Source organism: Urtica dioica, chromosome 4, assembly GCF_054948205.1.
Source record: "Urtica dioica subsp. dioica isolate 48M chromosome 4, U.dioica_male_clone48M_v1_H2, whole genome shotgun sequence".
In the NCBI taxonomy this organism is placed as follows: domain Eukaryota; kingdom Viridiplantae; phylum Streptophyta; class Magnoliopsida; order Rosales; family Urticaceae; genus Urtica; species Urtica dioica.
In genome coordinates, this window is record NC_142759.1 from 5,699,422 (window position 1) to 5,720,931 (window position 21,510).

The 21,510-nt window shown below is 37.4% G+C and overlaps 2 protein-coding genes and 2 long non-coding RNA genes across 4 annotated transcripts; 3 read left to right on the plus strand and 1 right to left on the minus strand.

Moving 5' to 3' along the window:
* Nucleotides 1-1,248: 1,248 nt before the first annotated feature.
* LOC149399669 (Leucine-rich repeat (LRR) family protein) lies at nt 1,249-2,943 on the plus strand. Its single transcript, XM_089610413.1, has one exon. It carries the CDS (start codon nt 1,375-1,377, stop codon nt 2,653-2,655), a length of 1,281 nt encoding a protein of 426 aa, XP_089466539.1. The 5' UTR covers nt 1,249-1,374; the 3' UTR covers nt 2,656-2,943.
* Nucleotides 2,944-4,864: 1,921 nt separating this feature from the next.
* On the plus strand, nt 4,865-5,430 carry LOC149399670 (uncharacterized). The gene is made up of 2 exons (XR_016296766.1): nt 4,865-4,946; nt 5,017-5,430. It is a non-coding gene; the product is annotated as an uncharacterized LOC149399670 (long non-coding RNA).
* A 241-nt stretch (nt 5,431-5,671) lies between these two features.
* Nucleotides 5,672-7,262, minus strand: LOC149399671 (uncharacterized). Its single transcript, XR_016296758.1, has 3 exons — nt 7,070-7,262; nt 6,671-6,858; nt 5,672-6,245 (listed from the first exon to the last, which is right to left on the minus strand). It is a non-coding gene; the product is annotated as an uncharacterized LOC149399671 (long non-coding RNA).
* An 8,691-nt stretch (nt 7,263-15,953) lies between these two features.
* On the plus strand, nt 15,954-19,993 carry LOC149399672 (Leucine-rich receptor-like protein kinase family protein). Its single transcript, XM_089611906.1, has one exon. The coding sequence runs from the start codon at nt 16,354-16,356 to the stop codon at nt 19,723-19,725; it is 3,372 nt and encodes a 1,123-aa protein (XP_089468032.1). The 5' UTR covers nt 15,954-16,353; the 3' UTR covers nt 19,726-19,993.
* The last annotated feature ends 1,517 nt before the right edge of the window (nt 19,994-21,510 follow it).

Below are 21,510 nucleotides of genomic sequence, written 5' to 3' on the forward strand. Positions count from 1 at the left end.
TTTTTTCACCTTTGAATTAAGATATCTCATTTGCTGAAAGACTTATCACAATTTCACAAGTTCTGGAAGAAAAAAAATGGTTAGTTGAATTGAAACTGGTCATAAATATTGCGGGCCAGTCATAATTTATTATTTGGTCACATGTGGGATGTTCAACTAGTGCATGTCGCTAGTTTCTAGAATGGAACCTCTACATGACAGCACTTGCATAATAGCACTAAAAATAAAATCATAATAAGATTTTACAAGGTATGTAAAAGTAAAACCCTCTCTCGAGTACAATCATAAACGACAAAAACGAATATGAAAGAATAGTGGGGTTTAGATTTAGATTTAGATTGGAATCTACTTGAGATAGCTTGAAAAGAGTTTATTTAGTCATGTGGTTATAAGGGGGTTAGAGAAATGGAAGTTATATAGTCTTTCATTGTTGAAAATGAGGTGGCTTTTGGGCAAAGATTGTCAAAAGTTTGTTAGCTTGTAATCATATGATCATAAGTACATTATTCAACTACTTTTAAAAGCCCCATCTAAAATTATTTTGAATGTCTTTTCTCGTAACAACTTCACTATCAATTAAAATGACATCTTGATAGGCACTTAATTCCAAAGCATAACCACCAGAAATGTTTTTTTTCCCCTCCCCTTCTGATATTGATTATTCTCTGTATTATATGAGAATAATTGACTTTTAAACCCTATCCAAAAGAGTCAAGTGTTCAGTCAAAGTGATGTGTCTAAGGGATTAATAATCGTATTTATAAATAAGAGAGTATAAAGAGCAAAAAAAAAAAAAAAAAAACTTCAATTCAACCTTCGGGTTCGCAAACATTTTATCATCACAGCACCATACCAAAAGATTATCTTCACAAAAAGTTTTAACCCAAGTCTTTCTCTAATGAATATTTATTTCTTGCATAACCATTTCCGAATACTGAACATAATGTCGGAGCTTTAAGTAAAAGAATAATAAAAAAAAGTGTGTATATATATATATCAAAACCAACAATCCTTACCAAGTGGATTGGAACCTAACGTACGTCACTTTTACATACATGAAATCATGATCAAGAAGACAAACACTTGGTACTATACCAACCAATAAATAGCCTCCAAATTTATCTCTTCTTTCAAAGTTCCTGAGTTCTCTTTATATATGACTTACAGCCATAACAACAATCAAGTCACACAACTAGCTCTGAAAAAAAAAAAAAAAAAAAACCAACCTACAATCTTATTTACCATTCACCAAAAAAGCCATTCACCAAAAAAGACTCTCTTCTTGTGTTGGAGTCACAGAGATCATTATTTTTCGTACCTTCCCATCTCTATATCTATCTAAACACTTCAAAGAATAACTCAGCTTCCTTCAAAATGGGTTTCTCTGCTTTAGGCCTCGTTGAGATAATAGTAACACTTTTAGTTTCAGGGCTGTTTTTGGAAGCAGACTCAAAGACGTTTTGGGGAGATATACAAGTCCTGAAAGACCTCAAGAGCGAGTTGGATCCCGACTCAGTGAGTCCCGGCTCGTGCGTGGGCTCGTGGGACTTCTCCGCCGACCCTTGCGACAGTCTCTTCAGCGAGCGCTTCACGTGCGGCTTCAGGTGCGACGGCGCCGACGAGTCCGGAGCGAGTCGACTCACCGAACTCGCCCTCGACCAGGCTGGCTACTCAGGCTCGCTCGCTTCCCTCTCATTAAACCTCCCTTTCCTCCAAACCCTAGACCTCTCAAACAACCTCTTCGCCGGACCGATTCCCGACTCGGTCTCGAACCTGACTCGCCTCCGCCGACTCGCCCTCTCCGCCAACTCGTTCTCCGGCGAGATTCCGTCCTCCATCGGATCCCTAACCGACCTCGAGGAGATTTACCTCGACAACAACAGGCTCACCGGAAACATCCCGCCGGAGCTCACAGCCCGGCTCGGAACTCTCCGGCGACTCGAGCTGCAGGGGAACGAACTCAGTGGCGAGCTTCCCGAGCTCAACTCGCTCCGGAGCCTCTACTTCTTCGACGCGAGCAACAACTTCCTCTCCGGCGAGGTACCGAAAAACCTCCCTCCCTCGCTCGTCGAAGTCTCTTTGAGGAACAACACTCTCTCCGGGAAAATCCCGAGGAGCCTAAACGACATGTCGTTTCTGCAAGTCCTCGATCTGAGTCACAACCGACTCAGCGACTCGGTCCCTTGGAGCCTCTTCACTCACCCTTCTCTCCAGCAGCTCACGCTCTCCTTCAACCGGCTCGGCTCGGTCGAACGACCGGTTTTTCTGAGCCAGCTGTCGAAGAGCCAGCTCATAGCTCTGGACCTAAACGACAACGACATTCGGGGGTTTTTACCGTCGTTTTTCGCCATGATGCCGAAGCTCTCGGCTTTGTCGTTGGAGAACAATAAGTTGACGGGAATGATTCCGACGCAGTACGCTATCAAGACGGCTTTTCCCGGTTCGGGGGTCGAACCGTTTGAGAGGCTCTTGCTGGGCCGGAATTACTTGTTTGGGCCCATTCCGAGCCCGTTGCTGAGACTCAAGCCCGGTTCGGCCCACGTGGAGCTCACTGGAAACTGCTTGTTTCGCTGCCCTGAAATTTTCTTCTTTTGTCAGGGCGGTGATCAGAAATCGCTCACCGAGTGTAAAGCCTTTGGACCTATAATTCCTTGAAAATTTAAAAATATATATATATATATATATATATTGTATTAAATAGTGTTGAAGTATTACATTATTTTTTTGTTTTTAATTTCTTTTTGTCTTATTGAAGAAGTTGTGGTGCTTTTGTTGTAAAGTAGATTGTAACTTGTATTCACGGAATAAGAAAGAAGAGCTTGTGTTTGTTGTTGTTGGTCATTATTTAGATGTGCGAAACGTAAATTGTAATGTCAGGTCAGGGCAGGGAGAAGATCTTTTGTGTTAAAATACGAAGTAATTGTTTTATGGAAAAATAGTAATAGAAGAGAGTTGTTTATACTTTATATTATTGTCAGGGCTTAAAGTGTGTACGTGACATGACATGACATATTGGCTAATGAGAGAAAACAATATTAAAAGTTGGATCTCTCTCATCTTTTGTTTATTATGTTCCCTCTGACAAACGAACGTTAAAGCCCACGTGACGCTCTTATCCTCACGCGCTACGTTACTTCGTGGCTCGTACTCGTATCGTACTTGTACTTGTTCTTCTTGGCCCAATATGTTCCCAAATCAAATATTATTTTCTGTGTTGTTTTATGTTTTTTTTTACGTACCGTTACTGTATAAAAAAATCAGAGAGAAAATTAATATTGTTATCATTTTTATTTATTTATTTTAAAAGATCCCGTTTGTCAAGTTACTTAAATTAAATTCAAATCAAATTTTATAATGAATGTGGAACTTTGCTTCTGGACACGGTTAATCCTAAGGCATTCGAATGTAACGGAAGGCCCGTTTTCAATAGTGCAATCTTCCGGTTCTTATCGGACCGATAATTTCCGACTTCAGTCGGAAATTCCGAGTAACCAAAAATAGTATTCCTCTTCGGTTAACTTTTGATTCATAAAAACGACTTTAGTTTAAATTCGATTATATTCCTATTTAATCATAACAAAAAAAAATTACAGAGCTCGCAACGACAAACATAATAATTCACTGCGGCGAAGTCCGAAAATGACGAATTCTTAGCACTTGGATTGAAATCTTGTTGCTTTTTAGCTTTCCTCTGAACCGGGATGTTCCGGCCCTCTCAACTATCGGAATAGTTCCGATAGTCTAAAGTCAAGCATCGGAAATCAGAAGTCTCAATCACTTACGGTTTCGATACCCATGATTACTTTCGGTTATTTTCGACATTAATTACGAAATAAAAAATAATTTTCTAAAAAATTAAAATATATTATATTAACGAAAAACTATAAATAAATAAATAAAAAGTTGGATGATTAATACTGAAATTTTCGTAAACTCCAACGGAATCTCAGATTATGTTACGGATGCCAGAACGAATCGAACATTCTGCCAATGATAGACATCTATCGATTTGGCCCATGTTACATGTATAGTCTATTGGGCTCTTCAAATAAACAACTTCAATCAGCCCACTATTAACTACTAAGATAATTGAAATTAATAAAATGAAATTAAGAAAACAAATCCTGAAATTATTAGACAACCTTCTGATGATACGATTTTTTTTAATTGTTATTTATTGTTGCTTCTAAAATTAAAATAAATCAGTAACATTAACATTGAGCAATACAAAGAATTAGATTTAAATAAAACATACATCAAAGAATTCTGACGTATCTCACATTATTAGATTAGAAGACATTGTATTATTATTGTAATAAACTACAGTACACTATTGATTGGAAAAAAAAAAAACTACAGTATACTAGTAGTAATAAACATTTTTTTTCCCTCACAAGCATATTTTACTCTCTTTTTTCTCTCATCAAATATATATAGAAAAAATGACGACATAAATACTTAATATTTTCGGAAACGTAAACTTAAATACTTATTCTTTTTTTTCGCGACAAAAATATTTATATTGAGTTTTAGTTGCATCATTAAATTAAACCTGTTAAACTTAAACGGAAATACACACGACAACTTTAGATTAAGCACGATTTAATATTTTTTTAAAATTAATTAAGCAATAATAATATCATTTATAAAACAAAAATAATTAAAAAATATATATTTTATATTATAATTAAATATTGATGATATTATAGAATTTATGAAAATATTAAATATTTATGCCTTTATTATATATATATATATATATATATATATATATATATATATTATTTAACTAGAAATCTTCTCGCTGTTGACTAGTTGACTTTATAACCTCTTACTCTACTCTCAAATGACCATCACATTACCACGCAAGTTCTTTGAGTCAGTCAACTCCCACAATTTCCTTATCTTTCTAAAAATCAAGCTTGATCGTACCACACACAAATTTCGTATGTGATCTCCTTTCTTTTGCTCAGGCAAATAGTAAAAAAAAAATGCTTATGGCGTCTGATTTTGCAGAAGCTTTGGGAGAGATGGTATGGTTAGTGTGTGGTGGGCTTTGTATCTTCTTCCTTTGGCAAACCGTTGCTATGGTGATTTTCAATCGCGCTGAAGGGGAGCCCACGGCAAGAGAAATGGTCGCCAAGTACTTCAAAAAGAAGAATAATCATCTCAATAAACGTCCACCGTCCGATCAGAATACTAATAAGAGCGGGGATTCAACGGCTCCAGTTTTGGATCGTACGCTGGATGTGGTGTAGTAGGAATAATAAATGGTACATACACGTCTTTAAATTGTGATCAGATATTGATTTTGCATTTTGTTTTTTTTTTTTTTGTTCTTTTATATTTTATGGATATGACTATGAGTGTTATTTTGGATATGCGATTTTCACATAAAAAAAATAAAAAAAAAATAATAATTCCTTTGTAGTGTTGTTGTTTAATATTGTAAAGTATGAGATCAGATTGCGTATGCAATTGATTAGGGAAGCAGACATTTCTTGATTCTCATGGAATTCTGTTCGGTAAAAGAAACATTAAAATATGCACGACTGTGGAAAATTAAGATTGTAGAGATAAGCTCTGTTTATAGTGTTTCTTTTGTGTCCTCTTTGGCTCTCTGAGTCGTGACTCATGATATGAAAGAAGAAACCTGGATTTTTGAGCCTTGATACTGTACCAAACAGCACATCACGAAGTTGTACCAAGTGTCTGTATTGGAATTGAGAATACGAAGAAGATTGAGGAAGAAGAACTCAAAATTAATTGATTAATTGAAAAGAAAAGGAAAATTCCTTTTTAAACACAACAGTCCAAAGGACAAAAAACGACTGTATACCAAACGACTCGTCGTTAGAACTGAAACTAATAAAAACGACAACAAAGACAAACGCAAGCAAACTCAACGAAGCTTTAAAACTCCCCCTCGGGATGAGATGTAGATGTTCTTTAGATTCATCTTGGACATTAGGTGGTGTAACAAGAGGCTTTGTAAAAACGTCAGCAATCTGATGTTGACCATGCCACGCTGAAAATGATCTCGCACGAAATGAAGATCAATTTCAATGTGCTTGGTCCGCTCGTGATATATTGGATTCGAGGCGATCTGAAAATCCCTTGATAGCTGCTGCAACCAAACCAAATGACCTCACTCATCACCGCTGCTAATCACGGGTATTCTGCTTCAGCTGAGCTCCTAGATACTGTGGTTTGCTTCTTCGACTTCCATGTCACAAGAGCATCTCCTACAAAAACACAATAACCTGTCAACTCAGTGAATTATTAATCTGCTCCACCGCTTTTCTCCATCAATACCCGGTTCTTCAAAGCACTAGAGCTCAAATTACTGGACTTATCATTTATAATATTCCTTGCCAGTTCTCGTAGTTTGTTGCAACTGCGTGAGACCTGAGTGAGTTTTTTTTTATTTTATGACAAATTACAATCTGAACAAATCAACATGACATTAATAGCACAATTTTAAAATAAAAAAACTAGTCAAACAGATTCAAATTAGTTCAAAATGCTAAATTCTTTATCCCACGCCCATCAAATTGAACATGCTCAAATTTCAACCATTCGATCAAAATTTATCATCAGCACCGAAAAAACAAGCGAATATCTAGTGATAACAAGAAACATTGGAAGCAAGGCTTTGAAATCACATTACCGTAGACTTGAAACTGTTCTGGACGGAGCCGAGTCTGTAATCGAATTCTTCCGGCTCGGAAGCATCGTCGAAGATCTCTATGGTCTTGAGGAAGAGAGAAGCGTTCTCCGAGCGGGTCTACTTCTTTGGAGCCCTGATAACGAGTCACCATTTTCGCAATCCCAATCAATCCCTAGATGGACAGAGTACTGACACAGGAGACGAGGGAATTCGAAAGCTTACAATTGAGCGGGACTGACTGAGTAATTGGCTAAAATGACCTTTCTTTCATTTTCTTTTTAAATCTAGTAGTGCCAAAACAACATGTCGTATCTATCAAACGACATGTCGTTACCCTGAACAATCTCCTGAGTTGACGATAAATCATCCCTGTCCTGATTGAAAAGATCGGAAAAATACCTGTCGGAGATGTAGTTGAGAAGATCGTCGCTTCCGAAGGAGTCGATGTTGTTATCGAGAGCTTGGCCAGAGCTCCGATCGACGGCCTGACGATACATCTTGCTATAGTCGAACATGTCGAAGCGGAAGCCAATGCCGCAAATTGGCCAGAGCTCGCCAGTGTGACAACCAATGGCAGTCGGGGGAGGATCGGCCCAGTTCGTCGTTCCTCCTCCGCCGGAGATGCCACTCACGATTGGATTAGAAAAATGAAGAATTAGGGTCGAGTTTCGAGGGTTTCAGGGTTTATGAGCAGCGGGAAAGTGGTTTTATGCTTTCATTTTACGGTTGGGGAAATTAACCGAGAAAGAATGTTAAATTGTCATTTTTAGTTTGAAACGACAAATTGGAGAGAGTAGAAACGACGCAACGACGAAAAACAGCAAATTATTTGTCCTCGTTTTTCTTTAGTAAAAAAGAAGTAAAATTATATTAAATATTAAATATTTATTTAAAATTTATTGATTAAAAAAATAGTCAAAGTTTTAATTTTTCAATAAAATAATCAAAGTTACATCGTCAATTTTGTTTTTACTACATTAAAATTTTTGACGATTTATATCAAGAATTTATCTGAAAAATTTAATCGCATGCAAAAAACTACTATTGAGACTTGATATTTTCACATTTTAGCTCTTTCACTAATTTTAAAAAAACTTCAACTATTTTAATTCATAAATTATAATTAATGATTTGGCTATAACACCTAGAAGAAAAAATGGCATTAATTAATTTAACACCAATATTGCATTTTTTTACCCAAACAATCTAGCATTGAGTTATAAAATAATGGCTCTGTGAGAACACAAACACAACATATATATAAACAATCTAGACAGCTCGGGAAAGCTAAGCGGTTCAGAACCTAATCGACGAGAAAAAATTATTAAGCTTCTGTTAAAGAGTTCTAAAGACAACTCAGGTTATGGAAATCTCTGAATTTCGACTGAAGTTGTAAAATTACGAAAATACCCTTATGGTCGATAAAATAAATTTTTGAAAAATAAATCTATAAAAATTATAGTGAAAGAAAAATGATACTTGGAACACTTTGTACTTCAGAAGCATATACAAAATATGCTCAGATTATTTAATTAAAATCAAAAGTATAAGAAAGCAATATTTAGTCTTTTTTAAAAACAAAAACTGTTTTGGAACGATTATGCGCACTGTTTGGAATTTATTCTAAATATATCCTGTGTGCATCCGAAAATTCTGAAATTTGGACTAGATACCAAAAACATATAGAATGCAAAGTGACCACTCTTTTTCGTTGTAATCCAATAAGATTACGACACATCAGTTTTTTTCCTCTCTTGAAAACCGTTTTGCATCTCTTCCCGTCAAATCCGTTTTTTCTTTGGGTTTTTATTTAAAAAAAAATAATAAAAATCAGTTTATTTGTAACGTACCAACCTCCCAAATGATCTTCATCTCTATTACCAGCACTAATCACCAATAAACCTTCATCATCATCCAAGTAAGCTAAATCATGGAGAAAAAAAAATTATATATGTTTGCTCCTCAGGCTTGTTTATGTTTTCGTTGCTTTATATTTTTTTTTTAATCAAACTTATTGTTGCTTATTGTTGATTTAGAGGGTTAAGGTTATTCTTGGTGCTCTTGCAATAGCTAAATTTGGAGGTAGAGAATGACACTTGTGACTAATATTGTGTGTGTGTTTGTGTTTTTTTTTTTTTTTTTTTGAATTGTTTAGTTGTGCCTTTTGATTTTGCTATTTTTTGAGATTTTCGCTATACTATTCCTAACCACATGCCGTTGTTGGCGAAGCCGAAGTGGCCTCCGGTGAGGGCGTCGAACGCATGAGGAGCAAACAGAGCCTATTATAAGCACTCTTTTGAATTAATTGTATTCAAAATTATTAAATCATGGAGAGGTACAATTTCAAAGTTGTAAATCAGCGGTATATTTAAGTACATCTGCAATCATGATTCATAAAATATTCGCAGAAAAATGTCTACAACTCAAAATGACAATAAGAAGATTGAAAAAAAAAAATTGTCCAAGTAAAAAAGCAATAAAATTGTCTAAGATCATTAATTATGAAATAAGCTTGTTTTTCTCCCCTCTGAACTAAATCTCAAGATGTTATAGATTTTCAAAATTAGCTTATTTATTTTTGCATTTCCAATCTCTATACGTACTTGCCCTAATTTGCACGCCATTCTTTTGGTTGAATTCAACACACTCCAAATTGTCTCTAGTAAAAGTTATTTTTGTGGGGACGAACTCTACATATATTGATGTTTACTTGCTCTTTATTTCCTTTCCCTTTCACAGTCGCCTAGTCCAAATTCAAGTCCTTAAAGCCGCAACTTTTGTAATTATATATCTTCACGGAAAGTGAATGGAACACAAAAAAAAAACACGAAAGTATATTCTTAGAGTAAAGGTCAAGGATGGCAATTTGAGGCCAAAAAATAAGGGTAGCAATAGATATAAAGGATAGCTAAAGCCTACCATGTGTTTGAGTTCACAGTCACAGCCTATGAACGTGTTCCAAGGTACATGAAATATTATTACATTAAAAGCTCAAACCTGCCTATTTACCTATTCCTTTTGTTAGTTAATTACAAGATCAGTAATCATTCAAACAAATAAAAGAAATTTGCTGGATGGGTACAGAGTACAGACTAGAAACTCAACAAAATCCTTGTGTTAATTTATTGTCCCGAAAGCGACATGTTTCATAATTGGTTGGTTGGTTAGTTAGTTCGCTTTGGGCCAGTAACAGTAATTACAGAAATTAATAAAGCATGTATTGCAACATTTTTTATTGGCTGAGTTGGGCCAGAGAGTTAATGGGCTTGGTTCGGTAGAGATTTGGGCTATATGTACTGTCCTAATCCGCGCCTTAAATGGCATTCTTGTTAAGAGCTTTGTTATTTTTCCACACAAGTTATTGGGGTTTTAGATTTAATGAACTTTGTCAGATTTAAAGAAAGCCCCACCAAATTGTTATCATAAAAAGTTACCCTGTCAATCCTTGAATTATTTATGGTTAAAGCCTGAGTTTTGTTGTTATCAATAAATATTTTTTAATAAATCAAATCCAACCACAGGACAATTATATATATTGTATTAAATCCCAAGTGGGACTTTTAATTTTCTTTTCAGAATATTGAAGCCCTGAAAAAGGCATGGTTTCTTTCTGTTTAGCTTCTTCCTTATCTTATCCCATTAGCATAAATAAGAATTTAAAATGTCAAACTTTAGGATATTATATACCCAATACAATGACAACAGATTCACAATTATAACTAGGGACCATTCTTAGGTTAGTTGGATAAGAGTTTTTGCTTACTTAAAAATTTGTAAATTTAGAACTTAAAATTAAAGCTGGTTAATCAATGTGAAAACAAATATTTGAAAATGAATTGCATGGTTTCTCCAAAAAATACATAATCAAAATAAAATGAAATTGCACGGTGGCCTTTGTTTCACTCTAAATGTAATAGTGGGTAGTTTATAAAAAAAAAAAAAAAAAAAAAAAAAAAAAAAAAAAAAAGGTAATACTGGGCCTTTTTTTTTTCTTTTTTTTTTTTTTCCTTCAAAATATTGAAACAATGTTTCTTTTTTCCCAATGCATCAGTACTTCAAGATATATAATTTGTTTTCGTCCTCCTACCCATTGCAATGAAAACTCTTTTTTAAACATTTATCAAATATTGGATACTTTCACAAAAGCATACAAGTATGATGAAGAAATTAGACCAACCACCTATTTAAACTATATTATTTTGAAAGCTATTCAATCAATTTTCAAAATTAGAAAATGATAAATTTTGTTTACATTTTACGTGTTCTTGTTTATACTTTAAATTAACAGTTTTTTTTTTATTTAATAAAGATTTTTCCATTTGATCTAATTAAATTGGTAGACTTAAGCGTTATTATTGTGGTCCAACAAGGCCCATTGATAGACTCAAATCTAATTTGTTCCCTTGAAATTTACTTTATGTACTTTCATACGGATTTTTAACAATATACCATCCTTTTACCACACTTTTCACACCTCACTTTCAACATTTGACCATTAAGTAAAAAAAGAAAGAAGCCGAAAAAAATAAAACAAGCATTCGTCAGAGACATCTAGTAGTGTGACCATATCTTGGTGGTAAAAGAATAAAGCTACAAGAAGCAAGAGAGAGGAAGGGAAAACAAATTGATTAGCATAAGATAAAGGAAAAAAAGAGGCAAGAAAAATGTCAAAAGGGGGAGGGAAATAGAGAATTTGGAATAAAGATTATAAACGGTTGTCCCATATACCACCCCTCTTTTAACTTTGTATCAGTTTATTTGGCTATTTTTTAGAATATTGTAGAAGCTGAAATTGAAGGTGGTAGTAGGAGAGATTCAAATTTTAGGACTAACATAGTGACTTTTCCTAACCATATTATAACACTTATTAAACCTGTAACATTTTTTTGGGCAAGAGACTTTGTTTTTAATGTCTTGCGGATGGAGAGGATAATTGCTGTCGTCGACCAAACGGGTCACACATCCAGTTCTGATTCGCAATCGATGATTATGAATGAAGAGTTTCTTAAGGATTAATTTTTTTTTTAGTCTATATGCAACATTAAAAAATAGTTATATTTTATCCATTAAATATAGGAAATGTTGGATAAGTGATAAGTGTGTTTTATACTCCCTTATCAAGTGTTTTAACCTTGAATATGAGCAAGTCTTTAAGCGTTTTTAATGTTTTATTGTAGCTTTCTTAGTTTTGAACAAGATGGTAGCTTTTGGAGCTTAATGGAACGATATTAGAGTGACGCATAACTATTAAGATGCTTTTGGACAAGTTTAAGCATAACAAGCAAAAAAACGTCATATTTTACATAATTGCGAGGTTTTGACTTGAGGGATTGTGATTTTTTTTTTTTTTTTTTGCATCATTAAATAGAGCTTTCAACAAAGTTTATAACACCTATTAACTTTTCAAAATCGATCACCGGAGAAAGAAGTTATGATTCGTTCACATCAGGGTCGGCCCTGACCTAAGGCGGGTAAGGCTTGCGTCTTGAGCAAAAAAAAAAATATTTTACATTTTTTGCCTATTTTTAAGAAAATTTACATTTTTTACCCTTAAAAATTTACACTTTTGGCCCATTTTCTAAAAAATTTACATTTTTTACCCTAAAAATTTAAATTTTTATTAGTATTATAGGGCCCCAAAAATATTGAATCGCCTAGAACCTCCGATGTTTGGGCCGGCCCTAGTTCACACATTAATGCACACCTAGGCGCAGTGCAGGTTCTCGTGGTGCCTCACAAACTCATTTTGACGCGAGACAGTCTATTTTTTACGCCCGTAAAGTCCTTTGACTTCCACAATCATATTTTGACGTGGCACAATATATTATGACGATCTACTTACATTTTTTGTCGCTTCTTCATGAACAACACAAATTAGTAGACTTGAAAGTTTTAGAATTATAAGGAACTAAAAACTCAAAAACTATATATCGTTGTCGATCTAAACCACAGTTTTACTTTTTGCGATCGGACCGAATCATTAGGATTAGTCTAAAATATCAGACAAAACTAGATCTAAAAAACTGGAGGTCTAGTCTAATTTCCGATTTTAATTGTTATTAATTCTAGTGGGGAACTATATTTTGTTTATGTCTTTGTGTCAAACTTTTTATTTTATTTTGCATTAGAGATTTTTTTTTTTGTTTTTTTTTTTACTTTTATGTAACGATAGAGTAGTTTTTTTTTTTTTTTTTTTTTTTTACGAAAACCCACTCTCGTCTTGCCACTACCCTTTCGGTTAAAATATCGAAAATAGAAGTAAAAGCTAAACAAACCTATGTTTCTTGGAAGTTATAAATTTCCTATAATGCACCTTTTTTAAGGAATTACTTGTTAACGTTGTTTTGGATATCAAATTTAAGTATTTTGGTCAAATTCACTTGCTTCAACTTGTTAATCAACCTCACTTTAATAATGCAACGGACTAAAAGTATTTTATAAGAACACGTAAAAAAAAATAGTACTATATAAGAAAAGAAAAAATAAAACAAAAAGAGCTCATTGGACTCTACAAGCAATCAAGTTATTGACTCAAATATTACTAATTTGCTACTATTTATTAATTTTCAACTAAAACTACAGAGTTGACGGATCTATTACCAAGCTTTACATCTAAATACATTTGTACCCTTATAAATCAATTAATTTTATTTTTAAAAAAAAGAGCCTTTTTTCAACCGTCACTCATCTTCTTCCCTCTTTTTCATTTCGTGACTTTTTATTTCTCACTTTCTCTCCATATGGCTTCAACAGAGTGGTAACGGAGATTGTTTACCCTTTGCTCGAGTTCCTATTTTTCGGTAGGTTCGCTCATAGAGACTTGGGGTTTTTTTGTTTTTTGTTTTTAGTGTAATGGAGAAGACGAAGAGAATCAGAGAGACGTAAAAAGGGCAATGAGAAGAGAATTAATGGGGAATTCTCTTCCCTTCTCTTTCTTTTTAGGGAGGAGAAATTTATCTTCTCCTTAAATGAGGAAAGAAAATTCTCTTCTCTTTGCAATGAAGAGAAGATAAGATAAGTCAAAAAGTGTTATCTTCCCCCCTCTTCCTCTTTATTCCACAGGTTGAACTGTTTTTTTTTTTAATCTGAGCCATTGGATTGTTGACCTTTGGAGATCAAAGGCTCATATTTTTTTACCTTTGGAGCCCAAAATTACCGTTTTTTAACCGTTGGACCCCCAGAAAATTTTAAAAAAAAATTTGTTTTTTAACCCCCTCATTTTTTTCTCTATAAATACACCCTTATTTCTCACATATTTTTCCACAAATCACTCCCAAACTCTATCATTCTTCTAAATCTCTCTAAAAAAATTTCAAACTCATTTCACCACAAGATTAATTATACAGTTATAAATTTTATCATATAGTAATAATATTATTATATAATTCAATATCTCGTAAATCGTCTACATCGCCGACTGGCACAAGAGACATTTCTCAAAATTGAAATCATTGATGATTTTGATACTCGATTCTCAAACATAAACCTTACCAACGTGTAGTATTTTATTTGTAATATCCTTTTAATTTTGCTTTTTTTTTTTGCTTTTTAATAACTTGTGTAACCACCGTATTCCTCCGCCACAAGCGAGAGGTTATTAATAAAATTACGTGGTACCGACCACATCTCCCTTAAAAAATATTAACACACAATTAAATCGAACAACACACTTATATGTCATGAAACAATTGCACACACACAAGTAAATGACTTTGCATTTCAGTCCCTTCAATTAAAAACACTACAAATAAAATAACATTAAAGAATATTAAATTTAAATAAAAAATATATTTAATTTTTTTTTTAGGCGAAGAGAATTCTCCTTTAAGAGAAGATAATTTCTCTTCCCTTCTGTAAGAGAATTCCCTTACAAAAAGGGAAGAGAAATTCTCTGCCCTTACTGTAGAGAATTCTCTACCAAAAGAGAAGAGAACAACTCTTCCTTCTCTTTGACTCCGTTTAAAGAGAAGAAGGGGAGTGAAATGAAGAGAGAGAGTGAGAAATGAAAAGACACGAAAAGAAAGAGAGGGAAGAAAACGAGTCACGGTTGAAAAAAAAAAGTTTTTTTTATTTTTTATTTTTAATTTTAATTGGATTTTAAAGGCACAAAATTTTTTACACTTATAGCTTGTCAATTTTTATTTTGATTGAAATTGTTAAACAGCAGCAAAATAATAATGTTTGTCTCATTATTCTATCCTATCAATATATATGTGATAAAAAGGCCATAAATGATGCAGAATCATCACACATGTCATAACAGTACTAATACTATAATGTGATCACTATTATATCCATTTACCACATAAATACCGGAAGAGCATCATAGCAATATACAGTTATACGCATACAGTGATACAGGAGATAATTTTTTTTCTATATAATATCTTGGTATATTTGTGAAATTGAGACTGGTGTGGTCACTGTGGTGTCACAGCCAAATGACTATAAAGTGTTTATATGTATATAAAAAACAAAAGGACTATAAAGTGGGAAGAAAGGCATGCACATCCAAAATTAATTAATTAAAAATAAAAACTATAGGGAAAAAAAATTGGGTCACGCAGGGCTCAATGATTCAACCAACGTCCCATCATATGAGGCTAAAATCCCAAACCACATGCCGTTTTTTGAAAAAGTGCTTATTCAAAATCAAGCCCTACTTAAAAAAAAAAAACGGTGTCGCACTATTAAGCCTTAAATTATTATTCGGATAGTTTCATTTTGATCTTCAGCAGCATTTGAACTCTTATTTCTGTTTGGAAAATTTGAGATGATCATGAGCAGAATAAATTTTTCAAAGGTATCCAGTATAGTTTTAATTCAATATATGATTAGAAGACTTGGTGGTCAGCACTAAATTCAGTATATGATTAATCATCGTAAAAGCGTAGATATATTTTCATCGATTCATTATGTCCTTCCTCTCTCCCCCTAAAAAACATTTGAAAATTGGGCACATTCGTGAATAACATTTTAAAAAAGAGAATGATACACAGACTTAAAACTTGTTAAATAGCCATTTAATTTTTAAGCCGAAAGTCAAATACTGTGTTTATAAAAGAAGCACACTTTAACTCATACAATCATATTTAATGGAAGCATGTGATTCGTAATTGTTTGTAATAAAATAAAAATATAGCAGGTAACAAATTAATATGCGTACAGTGCCTTAAAAAAAAAAAATTAATATGCGTACACCAGTACCGTATTATTTACAAGTACAACAGAAAAAAAAAATTATAAAACACAATTTATTATTCAAAGGGTTTTTTGCGGGCATGAGAGAGGGAAGCTCAAAAACCACTGCAACCCACCAACTGCCCAAACCAATATTTCTTCTGCAAAAACAAAACAAAGCTACCATTTCAGTCTCTCTCTCTCTCTCAGTGCGCTAACCTGCGCACCACTGGCGCACTATGGCCACCCTTCACTTCCTCTTCTCTACCAATAACGCTCTCCGACGCTCTTCCCTAACGTACGCCGCCAATGCGCACCATTACCATCAATCTCTCTAAAATCACTCGCACTTAGCCGCTTACTCTCTTCTTCTTCTTCTTCTTCTTCCATGCGCACAGTGCGCCGCATTGTCTATCATGCGCCATTATTGTTAACCTCAACACAAAAAAACTATAAACAATAAAAAAGAATCGGAGACATTGTTTGACATACGATATTTCTTCATGGCTTTCAATGCATTCTTGGTCTGGTTGTTAATGGCGTTCTGTGCGCCGGTCTTGCTACGCTGCGCAGAGATCGATGCGCTGAACTCTCTCCGGCTCGGCCTTCACGACCCGCTCGGCGTGCTCTCCGGATGGGACAACTCGAGTGCATCGGCGCCGTGCGATTGGCGCGGTGTTTTCTGCGACTCAGCAGGCCGAGTCTCCGAGCTCCGGCTTCCACGGCTCCAACTCGGTGGTAGGCTCAGCGATCGGCTCGGCGAGCTTTCCTGGCTCGGGAAGCTTAGCCTCCGCTCAAACTCGCTCAACGGCTCAATCCCTGCCTCTCTCTCCAAATGCTCGTTCCTCAGAACTGTCTCTCTCGAGGAGAATCACTTCTCTGGTGAACTTCCGGCGGAGTTTTCCAAGCTGACCTCTCTCGAGGTCCTGAACGTCGCTCAGAATAGCCTCTCCGGCGAATTCCCTGGCGGTCTGTCGTCATCGATCAAGTACCTGGATCTCTCGTCGAACTCTTTCTCCGGCGACATACCGGCGAGTCTCTCGGATCTGTCCTCGCTCCAGCTCCTTAACCTCTCGTTCAACCAGTTCTCTGGCGAGATTCCGGCTAGTCTCGGGGTTCTCCAGCAGCTTCAGTACCTCTGGCTTGATAACAATCTGCTTGTAGGAACACTGCCGTCGGCGATTGCTAACTGTTCGTCGCTCATTCACCTGAGCGCCGACGGAAACTCTCTTGCCGGAGTGATTCCGCCGGCGATTGGAGCGTTGCAGGAGCTCCAGGTTCTCTCTCTGTCGATGAACAAGTTCTCCGGTTCGATTCCTTCCTCTGTGTTTTGCAATGTCTCGGTTTATCCTCCGTCGCTTCGGATTGTTCAGCTAGGTTTTAATTCATTTACGGAGTTGATAAAGCCTGAGAGGCAGGTCTGTTTCAGCGTTCTTCAAGTAGTGGATTTTCAGAGGAATTCTATTGGAGGAGATTTCCCTATGTGGCTCACACAAGTGAAGACGTTGACGAGATTAGATGTTTCAGCTAATTCTCTCTCCGGTTTGGTTCCTCGTGAGATCGGAAATCTATTCAGGTTGGAAGAGTTGAGAGTCGCCAACAACAGCTTCGCCGGTCCGGTCCCGGCGGAGATCACAAAATGCAGCTCTTTGCGAGTCCTCGACATGGAAGGTAACGATTTTGCTGGCGAAATCCCGGACTTCTTGGCCGAATTCAGAGGCTTGAGAGAGCTGTCCATCGGCGAAAATGCGTTCTCTGGTTCTATCCCAACGAGTTTTAGAAACCTATCGGGGCTCGAGAGCTTGAGTTTGAGAGGCAATCTGTTGAATGGCTCATTGCCTGTGGATGAGCTCATGGCTCTGAGCAATCTGACGACCTTGGACTTGAGCAGGAACAAATTTTCCGGCCCGATCTTGTCAAGTATCGCTAGTCTGAGCAGGCTAACGTCACTGAACCTGAGCGGCAATGGCTTTTCCGGCGATATACCAGCGAGTTTAGGCAGTCTCCTGAGGCTGACCACCCTCGATTTGAGCAAACAGAATCTCTCCGGCGAGATTCCATTCGAGCTCTCCGGGCTGCCCAATCTGCAAGTCATCGCGCTTCAAGAGAACGGCTTCTCCGGCGACGTCCCCGAAGGCTTCAGCAGCTTGATCAGCCTTAGGCATCTGAACCTGACCTCCAATTTGTTCTCCGGCCACATTCCGTCGAATTACGGGTTCCTCAAGTCGCTCACCGTGCTCTCGCTCGCACAGAATCGCATCTCCGGCCCCGTCCCAGAAGAGCTTGGAAACCTGACCAGCCTCGAAGCCCTACAGCTCGGCTCAAACTCGATCACCGGAAAAATCCCTGAAGATCTCTCGCGTCTCTCCCGCCTCAAAGTCCTCGACCTCGGCAAAAACAAACTCACCGGAGAAATCCCCGACGAGCTCTCGCGGTGCTCGTCGCTCACCGTTCTGTCACTCCCCTCCAACCTTCTCACCGGAGCCATACCCGCCTCGCTCTCCAAGCTCTCGAACCTAACCAAGCTCGACCTCTCCGACAACAACCTCACCGGAGAAATCCCGACAACCCTCTCCCTGATCCCAACCCTCTCGAGCCTCAACGTCTCAAAGAACAACCTCGTCGGAAAAATCCCCGCCACTCTCGGGTCCCGAATCCACGAACCGTCCTCCTTCTCGGAGAATCCCGGCCTCTGCGGAGACCCCCTGAGCTCGAAGTGCGAAGGAGAGGAAAGCGAGTCGCAAAGGAACCGGAGAAAGAAGAGGCTGATCTTGATGATCGCGGTGGCTTCCGCCGGAGCGATCCTCCTCCTCTGCCTATGCTGCTTCTACCTCTTCCTCCTCCTCCGGTGGCGGAGCCGCCTCCGCAGCCAATCCCCCGAGAAGAAGCAGACCAGCCCCGGCCCGGGCCGAGCCTCGTCCGGCCGAGGAAGCTCCGACAGCAACGGGAACGGCCCGCCAAAGCTCACCATGTTCAGCGCAAAGCTCACCCTCGCCGAGACCGTCGAAGCCACCCGACAGTTCGACGAGGAGAACGTCCTGAACCGAACGCCCCGCCACGGAGTCACCTTCAAAGCCGTGTACTCCGACGGAACCGTCCTCGCGATCCGCCGATTCCCGCCGGAATCCGCGCTCTCCGTCCCCGACCCAATCTTCCGAAAAGAAGCCGAGTCCCTCGGGCGGGTCCGGCACCGAAACCTCACGGTCCTCCGCGGCTACCACGTCTCGCCGGAGCTCCGGCTAGCCGTGTTCGACTACATGCCGAACGGAAACCTCGCGACCCTCCTCCAAGAAGCCGCCCACCAAGACGGCCACGTCCTCAACTGGCCGATGCGCCACCTCATCGCCCTCGGAGTCGCCCGAGGCCTCGCGTTCCTCCACACCTCGGCCGACATTGTCCACGGCGACGTGAGGCCTCAAAACGTCCTCTTCGACGCCGACTTCGAGGCCCACCTCTCCGACTTCGGGCTCGCGGCTCTCACCGGAAGCCAGCCCGTGGGGACCATCGGGTACGTCTCTCCCGAGGCGGGCGGGCCCACGAGGGAGTCCGACGTGTACAGCTTCGGGATAGTGTTGCTGGAGCTTCTGACGGGGAAGAGGCCGGTGATGTTCAGGGAAGAGGACGACGAGGACATCGTGAAGTGGGTCAAGAAGCAGCTCCAGAACGGGCACATCGCCGAGCTTCTCGAGCCGGGATTGCTCGAGCTCGACCCCGAGTCGTCCGAGTGGGAGGAGTTTCTTCTCGGAGTCAAAGTCGGGCTTCTCTGCACCGCTCCCGACCCGCTGGACCGCCCCACAATGTCCGATATCGTGTTCATGCTCGAGGGATGCCGGGTCGGACCCGATGCCCCGACTTCCCAGCCCTCCTCTGCTTAATCAAACACTACTGTTTGGAGTTAATTATTAGTTTGTTTTTAATGTTTTTTTTTTTTTTTTGCTGTGGCACAAGCAAAGGAAAAATATTTAACCAAATTTGTTTCATTTGACCTGAATTCCTTGATCTCGTATCGTTTGGCTTTCTCATCCAATTTTCTTTGATTTATTGTGTCGCGCAATGCCGAAAGGGAAATTTTTGTTTGAAAAGTTGTGTGTGTTTCTTTATCTTATGTGGTTGGTGTATTATTGTGTTTGATATGGTTTGGTTTTTTTTTTTTTTAATTTTTCGTAGTAATCTATTTAATAATTCGTGCCTGCTGGAGAGGGTTTGTTTTGGGTCCACAGAGATTGAGAATAAAAAAAACAACTCCGAACTGTTTCAGTCAACGACGTGGACAAAGTTTTAGCTTGTGGGTCCCGCGGGATTTCCTGATTCCCGCTAAAATCCCCCAATACTGTCTCTGTTTGCTTCACGTGGCTTGACTATCTCTTCTTGGATTTCATGCAGAGAAAATGATAAAATTAAATAAATTTAATTTAATTAATTAATGTGGAGAAAATTGAGTAGGGAAAGGGGAAATATGTAGCCGTTAAGCGTTGTGGGGTCCGAGGTTTCAGAACCACCCCAGCCAAATCTCGGAAAAACAGTAATGCCTTTTTTTTTTTTTTTATTCATTATTTTTTAAATTTCCATAGAAATAGTAAGTTTTGCTTAAATTAGACTTCAAAGTCTTTTATTTGAAATATTTGTCAAAAGACAGCCTGGCCAAATATTAGTTGCTATTAGTTCTCCAGTTCATTAAATTTAAACTTCATTAAATTTTAGTCTAATTTCAACTTTAAAAAAGTCAAGTTATGTTATACATTAAACATTTAAGGCTCCGTTTGAAACCCGGAAAATATGAGAAAAATAAAAATGAAATCCCTCCTATTTTACTTAGGTTATTTGGATTGAAGAAAATATGGTGAAAAAAAAATGATGGAAAATACGAGGGAAAGTGTATAACTTCGAAAATCAAATGGAAAATGATAATCTCTCCAAATTTGTCTATGAGGGGATCGTATTTGTGTGTCTCGTCCAGGTACCGAGCCAGAAAAGCTCAATAGGAGGGCTTATTTGAAAAAAAAAAAATTCAGAGGGGCTAATTAAAAAAAAATTCATGGTAAAAATGAATTTTTTTAAAAAATGAGTCAAATGTGTAAATTTTTAGGGTAAAAAATGTAAAACTTTTTAAAAATGGCAAAAAATGTAAATAAACATATTTTAAGGGGGGCTAATTAAAAAAATTCATGGTAAAAATGATTTTTTATAAAAAAAAAATAGGTTAAAAGTGTAAATTTTTAAGGTAAAAATATTTTAAAATGGGCAAAAAATGTAAATAAAAAAAATTTAAGGGGGCTAATTAAAAAGATTTATGGTAAAAATGATTTTTTTTTAAATGTGTCAAAAGTATAAATTTTTTAGGGTAAAAAATGTAAAACTTTATAAAAATGGGCAAAAAATGTAAATAAAAAAATTTGAGGAGGGGCTGGAACCCACCCTTGATCTAAGTTAACTCCGTCCCTGATCTCATCGTTACTTTCCCGTCGATTTTCTCTTATATTTTCCATGACTTAAAAAAACAATTAAAATTTTGATTTTTTCTATTATTTTCTCTCAAATTTTTATTTTCTCTATTATTTTCATTTTCTCTCTTGTTTTCCGGGTTACAAACGGAACCTAACCATAATTGAAGATAACTATTTGATTATTTCATACCTTTTCTTCGTAATTTTACTGTTGGA

What these genes read in the sequence shown, in the direction of transcription:
- LOC149399672 (XM_089611906.1), top strand. Translation starts at nt 16,354, where the DNA reads ATGGCTTTCAATGCATTCTTGGTCTGGTTGTTAATGGCGTTCTGTGCG.
- LOC149399669 (XM_089610413.1), top strand. Translation starts at nt 1,375, where the DNA reads ATGGGTTTCTCTGCTTTAGGCCTCGTTGAGATAATAGTAACACTTTTA.